The sequence below is a fragment of the Artemia franciscana genome, chromosome 21, assembly GCF_032884065.1.
Source record: "Artemia franciscana chromosome 21, ASM3288406v1, whole genome shotgun sequence".
In the NCBI taxonomy this organism is placed as follows: Eukaryota; Metazoa; Arthropoda; class Branchiopoda; order Anostraca; family Artemiidae; genus Artemia; species Artemia franciscana.
In genome coordinates, this window is record NC_088883.1 from 23245104 (window position 1) to 23262209 (window position 17106).

Here is a 17106-nt window from a genome sequence, read left to right on the forward strand (position 1 = left end):
TCCTTCGCAGGTGCTACAATAACGCGTTCCCGTATTCAATTGGAATTTTATAATTGTCTTCTAGTATTAGGTTTATTCGTGCACCATTTTTGGTGTTGATTCGGTGCGATTATCGCTGTCGTTAGTTTTCTAACTACAGACTTCGTTGTGCATTTTCTTTTGCGATTTTTATTTTTGATTCGTTTTGATATTTATTGTTTCATTTCTTCTAACCATAGGTTTCGCTGCCGTTTCTTTTCGGTCATCATTACTTCAGCTATTTTTTCCATGCCTTTTGTTTTAGCTGTCCGGGCTTATTCGTTATCTATCTATATATATAAAAAAAAGTTGTTTGTTTGTGTGTCTGTCGACTGACGTCATATTTGTCGACTGACGTCATTGTTAGGATTGAGCTATATGTCGTCATGAAGTTGTTTGTCGACTGACGTCATGTTTGTCAACTGATGAAATTACAGACCGGGACACCGGGACACAAATGACGACCAGGACACCGGGACACAGGGAATATAATACGGGGACACAGGGAATGTTCGATTAGCAATCACCATCAACAAAGCTCAAGGGCAATCATTAGAATAATGAGGTATAGATCTGAATACGGATTGTTTTTCCCATGGACAATTATATGTTGCATGTTCAAGAGTCAGTAAACCTGACAATCTATTTATATGCACAGACAATGGGACAGCGAAGAATGTTGTATATTTGCAAGTTTTACGTAGTTAAAAACATATATATATATATATCTATCTATATTCACAGGTGGGACACAGGGACACAACTGCAATGGCGCGTAATTAATATGGCGCCTAACGACTTACGCGTGCGGGGGGGATTGGGGGGCTTGGGGGCGCGAAGTGCCCTCACCAACTAGGTGTTGGGTTGGCGCGAAGCGCCACCTCAACAGCTAGTCTTGTATAATTTCACATGCATCATAGATACCAAAACGATACGATCAACCCTGACAAAAAATGATGGAAATTGCTTTTTAAATACATATGAATGTGACATCATTCACATGAAAAGTGCTGTTCCAAAATTAAGGCTCTAAACGAGTTTTCCCAAAGTTTGACCGATCCGGATCGTTTTTTTTTTTTTTCAGAAAATCTTACCATGCCAATTTTCAGAAAAAAAATTATTGAGTCGTTTTCGAGAAGAAATAGAGCCATAAATAAATAAGCAAACAGCTATTACTCACTTAAAAAGAGTAGATATTTTTTTGGAAACGGGACGATATTTTCTTTTCTTTTTTTTGTAAAATTAGTATATTAAGATTTCCTGGTGTCAGGTGGCTTTGTTCTGCAGTGAATTGTTAACTATAGCATTTTTAAATCGGTATGTTTTTTTACTTTTCTCACATAATCTTCGTATAAACTAGAGCTTTATTTTTGATGTTTTATTCATGGTTTCTGTCATCATATTTCCCGTCATAAATTTCCTGGAGTGCATTCAAATATTCTAATTAGCGTCTATTTCTAATTAGAAATTCTAATTAATCTTTTGGAAGTTAAATAGGGAATTGGTAACTTGTTTGCACTTCAATAGAAGAAAGTTATAAATATTGCCAATCATAATTTGTCTCACTGTGATCTGTCACACATGTTTTTCTCAAACAGTTCGTAGTAACGAACTCTAAGTAAGGAGCGACACGAACCAATAGTAAACGAAACTTTAAAAATGGAATATCGATACTGAATTTATTCAGTTTGATGTTACCCATCAAAGGCTACGGGCCTGAGATTTGCCTTATATTCGAAAGAGGGGTAAAACACCCCTTAAAAGTCAAAGAATCCTTATGAAAATCACACCATCAGATTAGCGTATCAGAGAACCTTCTTGTAGATGTTTCAACCTCCTACCTGCAAAAATGCAAAATTTCCTATTTTTTGCCAGAAGGAAGATCCTGGATGTGTGTTTATTTTTTTTTCAGGGGTGACCGTAATGACCCAGTTACCCTAGAATAATGGGGAAGGGCCCATTCAAACAAAAATTAAAAACTCTAGTGGCCTTTTTGCGTGACCAAAAGAATCAAGGGCAACTCCTCTCCCCACCACTTTTTTCCAAAATTACCCGATCAAAATTTTCAGATAGCCATTTTGCTCATCCAGTTTCAAAGGCCCAATAACTTTACCTTTCGATATAACATGACCCCCCTCCATGTCGCAGGGGAAAGGTCCTTAAGTTATAAAATTCGTCCATTGCGTACGCATACGTTGTTGAAAAGTATGCATACATTTTGTGTTGAGGGGGGGGGAATCTTATGCTTGGTGTTTTTCACAGGGGTTATTTTTCATGGATAGGGAAGGCTTAGGGGCTAAACTTTTCCGGGAAAATTTAACAGTGGGGGATTTGCCATAATTCCTATAAAAACTTGTTTTTATGTCTTGCTTTCTCTTTTCTATCTCAATTTTGCGCGTGGAGATGTTAAGGGTAATTGAATGGGGTAAATTTTCACTGGGATTGAATTTTCTAGAGGATAATTTCGTGGGGAGTTCTCCATTTTTCCATGGAGGTGCAGCCAGATTTCCTGGCTTAATTCAAAAAACGATAAAAAATTTAATAAAAAACAAGCTTTTTTAGCTGAAAATAAGGAGTAACATTAAAACTTAAAACGAACAGAAATTATTGCGTATATGAAGGGAGCTGCGCCCTACTCAACACCTGGCTCTTTATGCTAAAGCTTTAATTTTATCCCAATTCTTTAAGAAAGACTCCTGAGATACAACTGTAGTTTAATTAGAAAATAGGAAGCTTATTTAAAAGTACTAAAAACTTCAATTTACAGTTTTAGCGAGGTGGCGCCAATTTCCGCCACCTGGCGTATGTCCAAGAACGCCTCGTGTGCTGTACAGTTCCACCACACATGATTTGAAATAAATAACAGATCAAACAAAATATACAAACCACAACAAAAAATTCTTAATCATTTGCTTATCTCTAAGCAAATGATTAGAAATAAATGAAATAAGAATAATAAGATAAGAATAATGAATAAGAAATAAGAATAATGAAATAAAAATAAATGAAAGGTAACAAAAAAGAAGAATTTCTAGCATGGACAGTGATTGGTATAGTTTCCGCCACGACTTGCACCTTCCACGTGGCTTGCGAGATTTGTGAAAAAGGGTACCCCTTCATAGAGTCAAAATTATGAAATCAATCAATTCGTGGTAACGAACTGTAGTAAGGAGCGACCCGGCTCAACAGTAACCGAAACTCTAAAAAACGGGATTTTGATAATAATAGATACATCAAAAGAATCGGATTTTTAAGCTGGTCTTAAATATATACGTTTCATCTTACCAACTAAAAGTTACCAGCCTGAGAAAATCGGCCTTATTTTGGAAAATAGGGGAAACACCTCTTAAACGTCTAGTATCTACAAATGCCTTTCTACAAAAATGTGGAATTTTGTATTTTTTTGCCAGAAGACCAATCACGGGTGCATGTTTTTTTTTTTTTTTCCATGGGTGATCGTATCGACCCAGTGGTCCTAAAATGTCGCAAAAGGGCTTATTCTAATGGAAATCAAAGGTTCTAGTGCCCTTTTTAGGTGACCAAAGAAATTGGAGGGCAACTAGGCCCCCTCCCACGCTCATTTTTTCCCCAAAGTCACTGGATAAAAATTTTGAGATAGCCATTTGTTTAGCATAGTTGAAAAATCTAATAACTATGTCTTTGGGGATGACTCACTTCCCCACAGTCCCCGGTGGAGGGACTGCAAGTCATAAACTTTGACCATTGTTTACATATGGAAATGGTTATTGGAAAGTGTACATTCGTTTTCAGGGGGATTTCTTATGGTTGGGGGAAGGGGTCGAGGGGAGGGGGTTACGTAATATGATCTTTTCATGGAGAATTATCATGGGGGAAGAAAAATTCCATGAAAAGGGCGGAGAATTTTTTTTAGTATTCTTTAAAGAAAAAACAATGGAAAAATTAATAAGAAAAAGTTTTTTCAACTGGATGTAAGGAGCAGCATTAAAACATAAAACGAACAGAAATTATTACACATATGAGGAGGTTCATCTCCTCCTATATACCTTGCTTTTTACGCTAAAGTATTTTTTTGTAATTTAAATTATTTATTCTACGACCTTTGTGATTCAGGGGTCATTCTTAGAGAATTGGGATAAAATTTAAGCTTTAGTGTAAAGAACGAAGTATTGACAAGGGGGCGAACCCTCTCATATACGCAATAAAAATATGCGAATATAGTAACTGCTACATAAGTTAATTCATAAGTTACGTATATTTATTGCTAATAAAAACTTTCGTATAAAAATTAAAAGTTCTAGTTGCTTTTTTAAGTAACCGAAAATTGGAGGGAAAATAGGCCTCCTACCCCACCCATTTTTTCTCAAAATCGTCCGATCAAAACTATGAGAAAGCCATTTAGCCACAATAAAATTGATATGCAAATTTCTTTTTAATTATTCATGTACCAAAATAAAAACATGCATTAATTCAAAAACGTTCAGAAATTAAATAAAAAGTTTTAGAAACACGTTAAAACTTAAAACGAACAGAAATTACTCCGTCTATGAAAGGGGCTATTCCCTCCTAAACGCCCTCCTCTTTAAGCTAAAGTTTTTTATTGTTTAAAAAAGTATATTTGTGAGAAAGGATCAGACTGTAGCGTAAAGAGCAGGGGGTTTATGAGGGAAAAGCCCCTTTCATATACGGAGTAATTCCTGTTCCTTTTAAGTTTTAATGTTGTTCCTTACTTTCAGTTGAAAAAAACTTTTTTTTTTTTTATTTTATTACTTGAAGAAATGGTCCAAGCTTGCGTGGAAAAACTAGAAAACTGTCTGGTGATTTTTGGCCAATTTTCAGCAGTTTTTTCTGTTAAAATATGCTTCCGCTGTTCTAACAAATGAGTGTATTCATTGTTTTTTGTCTTTTTTTTGTATGTGTTGTCTGGCAGTACATGATACAAGAAGAAAAGAAATCTAATCATTTGCTTATCTTTGAGAGATTATAAATTAAAGAGAGGTGCAAAAAAAAGAGAAGAATTTCAAATATGGACAGTGATTGGCACAGTTTCTGCCATGCCTGGCATATGCCAAATGGCTTACGAGATTTGTGAAAATAGGCACCCCTTCATAGAGTCAGAATTATGAAATTACTTAGAGTTTTTCTTGAGGAAATGGTCAAACTTGCGTGAAAACTGGAAAACTGTATTTTTCGGTGATTTTTGGCCAATTTTCTGTAGTTTCTTCTGCTGAAATATGCTTCCACTGGTTCTAGCAAATGAGTGTACTCTATGTTTTTTGTCTTTTTTGTATTTGTTGTCCGGCAGTACATGATACAAGAAAAAAAGAAATCTAATCATTTGCTTATCTTTGAGAGATTATAAATTAAAGAAAGGCGCAAAAAAGAAGAATTTAAAATATGGGCAGTGATTGGCACAGTTTCAGCCATGCCTGGCTGGTGCCACCTGGCTCACGAGATTTACGGAAATGGATGCCCCTTCATAGAGTCAGAATTATGAAATTACTTAGAGTTTCTCGTGAGGAAATGGTCAAAGCTACGTGAAAAACTAGAAAACTCTATTTTCCGGTTATTTTTGGCCAACTTTCAGCGGATTTCACCATCATATTTATCCAGAATAATATCATATCCAGAATTATAGCCTAAAACAAACAATAAATCAAATAGAATATCCATGACACGAGAAAAAATCTATTTATTTGCTTATCTTTGAGAAAGTATAAATTAAAGAAAAGCACAAAAAAGAAGAATATCTAATATGGGCCGTGATTGGTACAGTTTCTGCCATCCCTGGCAGGTGTCACCTGGCTTACGAGATGTGTTAAAATGGGCACCCCTTTATAGAGCCAGAATTATGAAATTACTTGAAGTTTTCCTTGATGGAATGCCTCAAGCTTGCGTGATAAAACTAGAAAACTGCCTTTTTCGGGGATTTTTGGGCAACTTTCAGCAGTTTTTTTTTCCGCTGAAATATGTTTCTACTGGCTCTAGCAAATGATTGTACTCTACGCTTTTTTTGCGAAAAACGAAACACAAATCAAATAAAATGTACATGACACAAGAAAAAAATCTAATCATTTGCTTATTTTGAGAGATTATAAATTAAAGAAAGGGCGCAAAAAAAAGAATTTCAAATATGGACAGAGAACATGTAATCTACCATCGCCCCTTACAAACATGAATCCTATGTCTGCAGTAACATTATACTATTTTGTGATTTAAAGATTCGAAGCAAGATTTATGTTTATCTATTCGTACTTATTTGGTAATGAAAAATAATTTTTTTGATAAGATTCCTGATATAAGATAGTATTTATTAGAAGAGACAAAAAGATTACATAACCGGGAATAGATGTTGCTTGTGAAGAAGATTTATTAAAATATGGTAATTTTGCAACTTACATCTCCAGGTAAGGTATTGCTGATGTCACCTTCATAGCTTTTATGATTAGAGATAATGCAAATTAATTTTAAACCCTTAATTTTTATTTTTTAACTTTCTTTTCTGAAAATAGCAAACAAATATTTCTTTCAATCCCGTGAGATCTTTTAGGGTATTCTTTTTTCTCGTTTCTCATCAATCTGAAACTTACTAATGTAAGGCCTTGGGCTAGCAGGAACCTTCAATGCAAAAAAGTCCAAAGTTTCGGGACACGGTCCCCAAAATAGAGCCAAAACGAAGCCCAAAAAGGAGCAAAAAAGCATTTGTCTGGTCTGCTCGGAACTTTATATCTTTAAGTCCTTGGGTAAATAGGCCCTAACTCAAAAAGCAAACTAGAAAATAATATCTGTTCTCCTAAAACGGGGTTGGACAAAAGGCCTGTTGATTTTTTCTTGTTTTTCTTTTATTACTAAACATGAATTAGTATAATTTAGTATTTGAAAATGACGCTTTCCATTTGCTAAAACAGTATTCCTATAAATTTTAGCTAGTCTAGTCTTCACGTATAAAATACAGTACATGGGTTCTAGAGCCCCCGTTTTTAAAGACTAGTGGACTGTTCTTCAGCCTAGGGGGAGGGTCGTTTTTTATTCGGTAAAGTTACAGCTTCCTCAGGGTCGACTGCTCCAAACTTTTTAACTATTTATCTGCATTGAAACTTTGTTTTGTGTTTTGATAGATTTAGCTATCTCCGCAATGTTCTCCCTCAGATTAAGTTCTGTATATGGTGGTGTGTTTTCTCTTCTGAATTCTTCCCCAACTTTTTCTCCCCTAGATTTTGAAAATATCTTTTTGGAGGGTATATTCATCAAAAAATGCCTTGTTTGGTAATTTTATCGTAAAAGACTACAAATTTGCCACCCCTGGCAAATTTAAGTATATGCCACCCCTAGTTTTTTTTTAAGTATGGTTTCCTATTTCATTGCTGCATTGTGATATTTTTACAAACTGTTGCTTATATTTTATTATTATTATTAATTTTTTTAATCTGTGATAAAGATATAGGTGGTATCAAAACGGTATTTCTCCTGATCTTCGAAGTTAGACTGATTAATTTTTCTTTGTAGGTGTCATTGCCTGTTCTGTGAAGAAACGGGACGGGAGTTTTGACTACCCTTCCAACAACGTTGTACGATCAGCCCCACCTCCTCAATCAAAAGGGACTGCTCTAACACCGGCACTAACTTCAACAAAACCACCAGAAGCGCCTCCAGTGCCTCCTCAAAACGGACTTAAATCAACGTTTGGCGGTAGTGTTCCAGCAGTAAATGCAGACACGTCAAGTCAACTGACAGAAAAAAGCATATCTGCTACACAGTTGTTTGCAAAACAAGGCAAAACGGAGAACAAAGCGGTTAAAACAAAGACGATTGAAGAAAAGAATAAAAAGAGAGATAGTAGAAAACCATCCAAATCGGAAGGACGAGGTGGAAGGTCCCTATCGGGATCCCCCTCGCCCCGAACATCAACTATCGAGCTGGACAAGTCAAAGTTGAAGAACCCCATTAGTAAAATGCCGTTTGGGAAGTCACAGTCACCAGCGGTATCTACTTCACATGATGGCAGTTTTTCATGTAAGTCGATTTATTTATTCCGTCCCTAATTGGAGTGTTAGAACAAGGGTTCGGAACAGCTGGATATTTTTAAAAATCAGTCTATCAAACTAATTAAAATTATAAATGGACAACGTGCAATAATACTACATTAATATTTGTATTAACCCACAAAATTAAGGAAATAGGATGGGGTATAAGCTAAAAGAATTTTTAAAGGAAGCAAAATTGGTCCCTGGGGTGAATTAATCTGAGGGGTATCAATCCATTTCTATTCAAAAGAACACGATGCATTTATAATTAAATATACATCTCATGTTCAGGAAAGCTAGGCCATATTTCAAACAAGATGGCTTACTGCCAGAGTCATTCAAAGGGGAGGGGAGTCAACAGGGGTAGTTGCCACAGGCACCCTGGCTGGGGGGCAACACGACTGGGGAAGGGTAGTTTGCGCAATTTCATCAAGTGTTTCACTTTGATTCTTTTTTCTGGCTTATATTTGAGTCAGAGGGGGAGGGAGGCTGTAATTATTTTTCTCCGGGCACCACTAACCCTAAGGAAAGCTCTGCTTGCTGCTACCTACTAATTCAAAGTTCTGAGCTTACTGCGTTGGGTTTTCTGCTTACAAACATCAAGATTATCATTCCACAAAAAAAAGTTTGCTCGAATCGTTGAGATTAGTTGGATAGGATTAAAAAAATATACCATCCAACTAGATCGCATATTAAATGGGTGACTAACAAAAATAATATATTAATATTTATATTAATCCAAAAATAAAGAGAATAAAATGGAATGGTGGCCATATCCAGGTGTAGGGGTTTGAACCCCCTCCCTTAATGTTTGTCCGACTCGTAAAATGTTACAAAAATGAATATGAACAAGTTATTACTGTGTTTAAAAAAATTGTATCCCCCCTCCAAAAAAATCATTTTGTAAACCCCCCCCCCCAGAAAAAAATCTTGCATATGGCCCTGAACGGAGTATGCGCTAAAGCAGTTTAAAAATGTGCAAATTTGGACACAGTAGCCTACCATTAAGTAAGTAATTCCATTCTCTCTACCCACAAGAAACACAGTGTATTCATAATTATAAAATAATTCGTAAGCTCATAAAATCGAGACCTCAATTCAATAAACAAGATGGCAAGATTCAAGAATTGTCAAACAGTTCACGGTAACGAACTGTAAGTAAGGAGCGACCCGGCTCAATAGTAACCGAAACTCTAAAAAATGGAATTTTGATACCAATATTTTTATTTAAAACTTTTAGAAAAAACTTTTTTTTATTTAATAGCATCCTAAGGAACAATTCTGGCTGTAATGGTCGTAGATCATCTCTCTGTGATAGGTAAAATGTCTCCTTTTATATAGTTTTATAAATTTTTTACCCCCTTTTCTTCAAGGAATCGAAGGGTGAAACTAGCAATGAATGTAATAAATCATTAAATAAGAATAAGTAGATATTGTATTTTTATTATTGATGATTTCAATAATATCTTTACTGAATAATTTTTATTATTATTTGTAATTTTTTTAAACTAGTTAATAAATTATATCAGATTTTGTTTTAATTTATGTATATAATAGTTAATAGATAATAATAAATTATTTGTATTTGTTTATTACTATTAGTATCAATAATATTTTTATTGAATAACATATTTTTTTATTCAACGAATAATCTCCTTCTTTTCACTTTGGGGAAAATATAGAAGGCTCATCTCAAAACTTACGTAACATGATTTAGCCCGCTCAAGGAAGAGCAGAATTCTCAAAGTACCATTGACAGTGAAATAAAGCTGGATTGTTTTAATTAGTTCAGCGGATATCTTCAAGATAAAAAGCTGTATCGGGAGGGAGGAGGTTTTGAGCCCCTCCCCTGGAATTTTTGTCAGACTCGTAAAAACGTAAAAACATGTATGTAAACCAATTTTTGATGCTTTTTCATCCCCCCCCCCAGAAAAAAAGAAGAACATCCTGGATACGGTCTCATCACACCCGTATTTATTTTAAAAAAATAGGAAAATGGTGAATCTAATTTTTAATGATAGAGATCTCCGTATGCAGTTGTGGAAATTTTCGGGTGTAGTGGGTGCCTAATGAAGAAAAAAGAAACTTGGGTTAAAAATCGGCTAAAAAAGATAAACACATTTTACATTAAATAGCTTTTAATGTCTAGCTTTCTTTTGAAGGTTCAATTGGTAAAAACATAGGTAAAAATGCTAAAAAGTAAAAAAGTTAAAAAGTTAAAGGTAATAAAATAGGTAAAGGTAAAAACATGTTGCATTAAATAGCTTTTAATGTTTGAATAGCTTTTAATGTGTAGCTTTCTTTTGAAGGTATAATTGGTAAGAACATAGGTAAAACGCTAAAAGGGAAAAGGTAAAAAGTCAAAGGTAAAAAAATAGTTAAAAGATAAAAACATATTGTATTATATATCTTTTGATGTGTAGCGTTCTTTTGAAGGTGAAATTTGTAAAAACATAGGTTCCAACGGTAAAAGATAAAAAAAAGGTAAATAGCTTCTGATGTGTAGCTTTCTTTTGAAGGTACAATAAGTAAAACATAGGTAAAAATGGTAGAAATAGGTAAAAATAGCTAAATATAGGTAAAAATGGTAAAAGGTAAAAAGGATAAAAGTTGAAAGGTAAAATATAGATAAAAGGTAAAAACATAATGCATTAAATAGCTTTTAATTTGTAGATTTCTTTTGAAGGTGCAATTGGTATTGAAAATCAGATTTCAACAGATTGTTAATGTTTGGATTTTACTGGTGAAATATATTATCAAATGCATCCCATTCATTTTGCTTAACAGTGGCACAAAAATACAATTACTGCACTTAAAAAATTCATTATTTTGACATGACCAAACAAAAAATCTTAGAAAATCACTGTTTTTAGGTATAGATGGGTCCAGGCGACAAAATTATGTCTATTTTTATATCCCAGGAAAGGGCCGTGTTCTGGATTTGTCCAGGGGGGAGGTACAAAAAAACATTAAAAAATACATCAAACATTTCTTTATATGCAATTTTTTTCGTTTTTATGAGTCCGACAAACATTTCAGGGGAGGGGAAAGGGTTTAAAATTCCTGGAATTTTAAAGTAGCATTTTTAATCAGTTAAGTTCTGTTATTTCCTTCATAATTTCCAGTATTTTTTATGTTATTACTTTTTTATGCTTTTTGACATTTCCACAATAAGGAGTAGGGAGGAACATGGCTATAACTGCGTAACACTGAATATACGCCTAGAAATTGGTGTTCTTCCGGATCATAATTGATTTTCTTTCTTAGATTGTGAATAGTACATTCTTTATATTCCTTCCTCCATCTTCCTTTTATAATAACTCTAATTTTATTTATTTTTATTTTCAAATCTAATAGGTAAAAGCTAATACAAAGTAACGAGCTGTGGTGTCAGTTGGGAGGTGGGGGTGGAGGGTACATGTGTCTCCAACATATCTCCCCTCCCCTTTCCGATTTCTTTGCCCCTTCCTAGATTTTAAAATTCCTTTTTAGAAGGGGTATTTCAATTTAAAATTGCCTTTTTGGAAATTTTCATTGAAAAGATAGAATAAATTGACAAATTTGGCCCCGTAGACAATCCCCCTTCCCAAGAAAATCATGGATTATTGTCATTGGTAACGAATAAAATTTGTAAATTTTATAAACATCAGACCAAAAAAAGAGAGACCACAATACGGAAGAACACGATTCAACGTAGCAACATAGGCGAAAATGTAATAGCCTACTATCCAAAAACTTTATTATTTTGAAACAACCAGAAAAATCTTAGAAAACCAAGTCTTCTTTCGAAAGGAAATAATCATACACAAATAAGAGAGGCCACAAAAAGAAAGAAAACAAATTATGTAAAATACTACCAATTTGCAGGTTATGAGCTCCTAAGAAAGATGCCTCAAAGAATTTATCCAAAGGCTTAAAGTTCCCTGCACTTAATTTACAATACCTCCTCTGTTTCCCCTTTGAATACCGTGAAATTTAAATTTAAATGATTTTCTAACAATTAGAAGTAGTTTATCAAATTTCTTCATTACTATTAAATTCTTCACTATTTCCAAGCTTTTCCACAATTTTTCTAAATTCTCTAGTGCCATCTACAATAAGCTCATACTGCATAGAAATGTTTCTAGCATGACAATGCGCCAAAGTACAAGTTGTAAGAGTGGAAAAAAATGTACCTAAAACTGAACAATTAGAAAATGAAATTGTAATTCATATGCTGGAGAAAGGAGAACTGTGATAAATTTTCAATAGGAAGGCTTAGAAATACTTCTTCTAAAAATGTACATGGCAATCAAAATAATTTGGCTAACTGAACGTCTTTTACACAGAAAATCACAGGTTTAGATACTGTTACTTAATTTTGGCTGAATAATACCAGGCGCATACTTCAATTTTCTTCAACATAACTACTGGCTTCACAAGTCTCTTTATTAATATCTATGAACTCAATTAAATTCCATGTAAAAAAAAAAAAATGCTTTGTTTGCCTTAAACTAAAAAGTCTTTAAAAAAATAAGAATAAACAATTATTGATCACGGTGAGGAAATGGAGGGATTCATTCAAACTATTATGGATAGTATGACTTCTGGGTTCAAATCCAATTTTAGTTGAGCGGAAGTATATCCTAATAATGCCCCTTTCCTCGTAACCATACACAACTTTTTTTTATTAATACATATGACCTGAATTAAACTTATTTGAAAAAAAGGAAAAATATATAGAATTATTTCATGTAAAATTTAAAACTTTTATTTTTTTTAGTGAGGGGTATGGAGGATTTGGAGTGACTCATCCAAACTATTCCGTTTTCTTTTTATTTAATTCTGGCTGATTAGGTTACCACCAGGGTAGAAGAACCGTACAATATTCTGGTTGAGCACTGCTGATTCAGTCCTTTTTCGGGCTCAAGTTACGTTTGAGCACAGCAGATTAAATCTTATTAGTACCTCCTTCCCTCAAACTCAACTTTCTTTATTAATGAATATGAACTGAGTTCAAATTATTTGAAAAATAAAAAATTAATTGGTGTAAATTTTGAACTTTTATCTTTTGTAAAAAAAAGAGTCAATTATTTGATCATGGAGAAGATATGGGGGAACTCGTTCAAAATCCTCCTGGTAGTGTGAGTTAATTCTGGTTAAACATAACTACAGGACTAAGATAGGAAGCCGTATGGTATTCAGGTGTAGCACCGCGGATCTTGTTTTATTTCGGGTTCAAGTTCTGTTTTAGTTCACCAGAACAAATCTTTGTAATTCCCCTCTTCCAGGAATCATCATTGCTTACATAGCTTATTTTATAAATGCATATAACTTGAGGTAAGCTCATATAAAAATATAAATAATAATTCTTTGGAGTAAATTATAGTTTTTAATTTTTTTTAAGTAATTTTATTTATCTTAATGAGGATATGGAGGGACTCATCCAAGCTCTTCAAAATTTTGCGGCTTAATCATGGTTGGATGATGCAACCAGCCTAAGAAAAAAAGACGTATAATATACAGTCGATCCTGATAGATTGTGAAATTTATGCTTGGGTCAAATTATAGTCACATTTGTCAACAAAATCAAATTACTTGCAATTTGAGCGCCAATTATCAACGCCGTTAATAAAGTCTTAAGTTGAATATTGTTCAACTTTCAAACATTAACTTTTTGATTGACCAATCAATCATGAGCTATGGCACGACTTTTTGAAGCTAGAAAAGAGGAAAGTTTGGAACAATAATGTTTCTATCTGTAACAGGAATATGAAAAAAAGATATGACGTAGTACTAATAGGAATAATTATGAACGAATTGCTGTTGTTACAAACTTTTCAAACCAATATCATTGACATTTAAGTTCTCGATTTAAAGCAGGGGCGCCATTTGGACCAAATCTTGGGGTGGGCATAAACTCCATCTCGCCCCCCCCCCGACTCACTTTGTGTCGCGTAATCATCTAGGAAATGGGCATTTGACAGAACTCGAGAATTTTATTATGTATCTTACCTACTTTCAAAGTTTACAATAATTAATAGCAAATAGCGTAATTACCCCAAGGGTCGTCAAGTAATTACGCTCTTTGGTTAATAGGCGTGCAATAATTTCAAATCAGTTGGACAGAATGGATTATATTGGACATAATGGATTATTATGGCCGGCAAAGGGCCCTTTGTGGTGGAAGCTTGGGCCCCTCTGGAAAATCTGGGGTGGACATTTGCCCCCCCCTGACCCCCCAAATGGCGCCTCTGATTTAAAGGTGTTTCAAAAACATAAAAAAACATTTATTGCCAATTTTAAGCATGTATATGAAAAAAAGTCAATAATTGATTATGGTAAGGTTATGAAGAGACTGATCCGTACTAATTCAGATTTTGTGAGTTGATTCTGGTTGAGTGATGGTACCGGGCTAGGAAAGAAAGATGTATAGTATTCAGTCAATTCCTTTGTGACTAAGTGTGCATCCAAGATTTGATTTTTTTGGGGGGAGGGGGGGTATAGTAAAAAACTTCAAAAAAAGTCAAAATCTGTTTATACCCATTTTTGTTAAGTTTTTAGTGATTCGAAAAGTGTTTTAGGGGGTGGGGGAACCTCATAGCCCTTCCCCCTGGATACGGCGTTGTATTTGACAGTGAATTAAATAGCATAAAACTCTTGATTGACCAATGAAAATTGGTCATTTGGATTGACCAAAGGCAAAATTGGTCATTGGATTGACCAAAGGCAAAATTTTTTGAAACTAGAAACAATTCGGACCTTGGGAGAGGTATGTTTCTATTTAAAATAGGAAGCTAATAAATGATAAGAAGACATAGTATCAGTAGGATATAATGGTAATTAATTAATGTTGTTGCAAGCTTTTTAAGACAATTTCTTGCCATCGTAATTTCCAGCTTCTGAAACACAAGCCTGGCCTTAAAATATAAAAAATACATGTCATTTATAAGACTTGGCTTTTTTAAATCTATAAATGAGACTATGGGATGATTCAGGCATTAAACACCAGGGGCATGGCTAAAAGGTAGGGCAAGAGGGGAAAATTGTCTCCGGGTGCAACCTCTGAGGGGGTACCAAACCAAAGCGTGTTTCTTCATCGATACTAGGATTTAATTATATTGTGGTAGTAATGGTGGGGAAGCAAAATCAACATTCTCCCCGGGGGCTGAAAACCCTAGCTACGCCTCTGTTAAACACTCTTTATTTTAAGTAGCATTAATTGGTTCTGAGATTGTCAATGAATGGAGTAAATGAATTTTGAAATGTTTTATCAGTTGCATTCCTAGACTTGCAATATCAAACTTTATAAGCCTGTTTGATTATCCACTATATTCATATAGCTGATAACAACCTTCATAAAAATGCTCTTATCTTTATTTGTGCCTACTACAAATACAATGTCTGACAACACTGGAGTTAATAATATCTATGCAGGGGCGAATCTCCACCATTTTCTTGGGGGGCAAGGGGGGTCTATATCCGGATATTCAAGGTGCATGGAATATGTAATAATTTGTCTCCACATTATTAGGGTCCCCCTTGCCCCCACCCACCGAAGCCTTGTGTCTGTGTCAGGGTGGATATTCAGATCCCTTGACTTTTAGGAGGGGAAGTTGCTGATTACGACTTAGGATGCAGCTTCTTGGGGGTAAATGAACGGATGGGCAATGAAATGAGTGGTAGAGGGAGGAGGAGGAGGACAGATGATGAATTCATTGTAGAGAATATGGCAAATTAAAAAAAAGTACTCCAAGTTAACCAATTTGATCTAGAAAAGAAAGAATTTAAAGGTAACTTTGACGAAGATAATTTAATTTTGTGAATTTGAGCTTGGATACCAATAGGAAACAAAAACTAAAAGGTCCATAAACTTAAAAACTACTATGACTACATTGTACTTGGTGTTCAATATAAAACAATAATTTTACTTAAAATTATTTATTTTTTGAATATGCTTCTCTTGTTAAGAATTGCCTTGGGTATTTCATGATGTTCTTGGTGTTCAATATAAAAGATAATTTCTAGTTAAAATTATTGATTTTTGTAAATATGCTTCTCTTGTTAAGAATTGCCTTGGGTGTTTCACGATGCTTTTTATGAGATATGGAATCTTTAATAGCACACAAAAAAGTCTGGAATAGACTATAAACCTGTAATAAATGTGTTTTTCATGCTACTTTAAGCCATTAATTATAGTAAGACAACCTTTGAGTGATATAAAAACATATTCACGCAAACAATAAAAATGAACAGTAAATATTGCTGAAGCATGTCAAAAGGGGATCCCTCTTGTTTAATATGTTTCTGTGGGCGTTCAAGCACAGAGAATACAAGAAGAATTCCAAGGAGTCCGGAAAGAAGTCCAAAGAGTCCAGAGAAAAGTCCAAAGAGTCCAAAGAGAAATCCAACGAGTCCTGAAAGAGGTATAAAGATTCCAGAGAGAAGTCCAAAGAGTGCTGAAAGAAGTCCAAAAAGTCCAGATAGAAGTACAAAGAGCTCATAGAAGTCACGTAAATCCAACTCTATTGTATGCTGTGACTGTTTGGTGGTATCTATCGTTTCTTTGCTCGTTCGAGATTTTTGGACATACACTTTGCTCTTCAATATACCAAAAACATCAAAATTAATATATTCCCCCCCCCCCCCAGGGCTCATTTTTTGATCTGTTTATTGCTGAAAATCATGATGTTATGATTTTTTCTTAGATGCTTCAAAAATATAAGCTTTGCCAGGGAAGTAATACATACTTATGAGTGCTGCCACATAATGTCACAAAATAAGCAAGCAAAACTGATTAGTTAAATTTGACAACGCTTTTTCTCTGTAAAAATTTAATACTAGAAGTAAAAGCTGTTTTGTTACGGGAAGATAAAATTTTATGTAAACCTACAATTACAATTGGGAGTTTAATTCGTTTTAAATAGATTGGTCAAAAGGTTATTTTAGTGACACGTACGTTTGTTGTTATCATTTTTTTATGTTCAGAACATATGACAAAATCGATCTCTACTTTTGTTTGCATGGATTACCAAAGAATGTATTTGCTTGCATAGACTGCATTGCTTAGTAACTCAAATTTTCTTTGTGTAAAATATTAACCTAA

General features: G+C 34.3%; 1 protein-coding gene across 9 annotated transcripts in view; it reads left to right on the forward strand.

The window, feature by feature from the left end:
• Window positions 1-17106, forward strand: part of LOC136040857 (cAMP-dependent protein kinase catalytic subunit 1) — a 324235-nt gene that overhangs the window by 165232 nt on the left and 141897 nt on the right. For all 9 annotated transcript variants that reach the window (XM_065725234.1, XM_065725236.1, XM_065725235.1 and 6 more), the window contains one exon: window positions 7504-8010. In XM_065725234.1, coding sequence (XP_065581306.1) covers window positions 7504-8010 — 507 coding nt within the window. The remainder of the gene's footprint in view (window positions 1-7503; window positions 8011-17106) is intronic.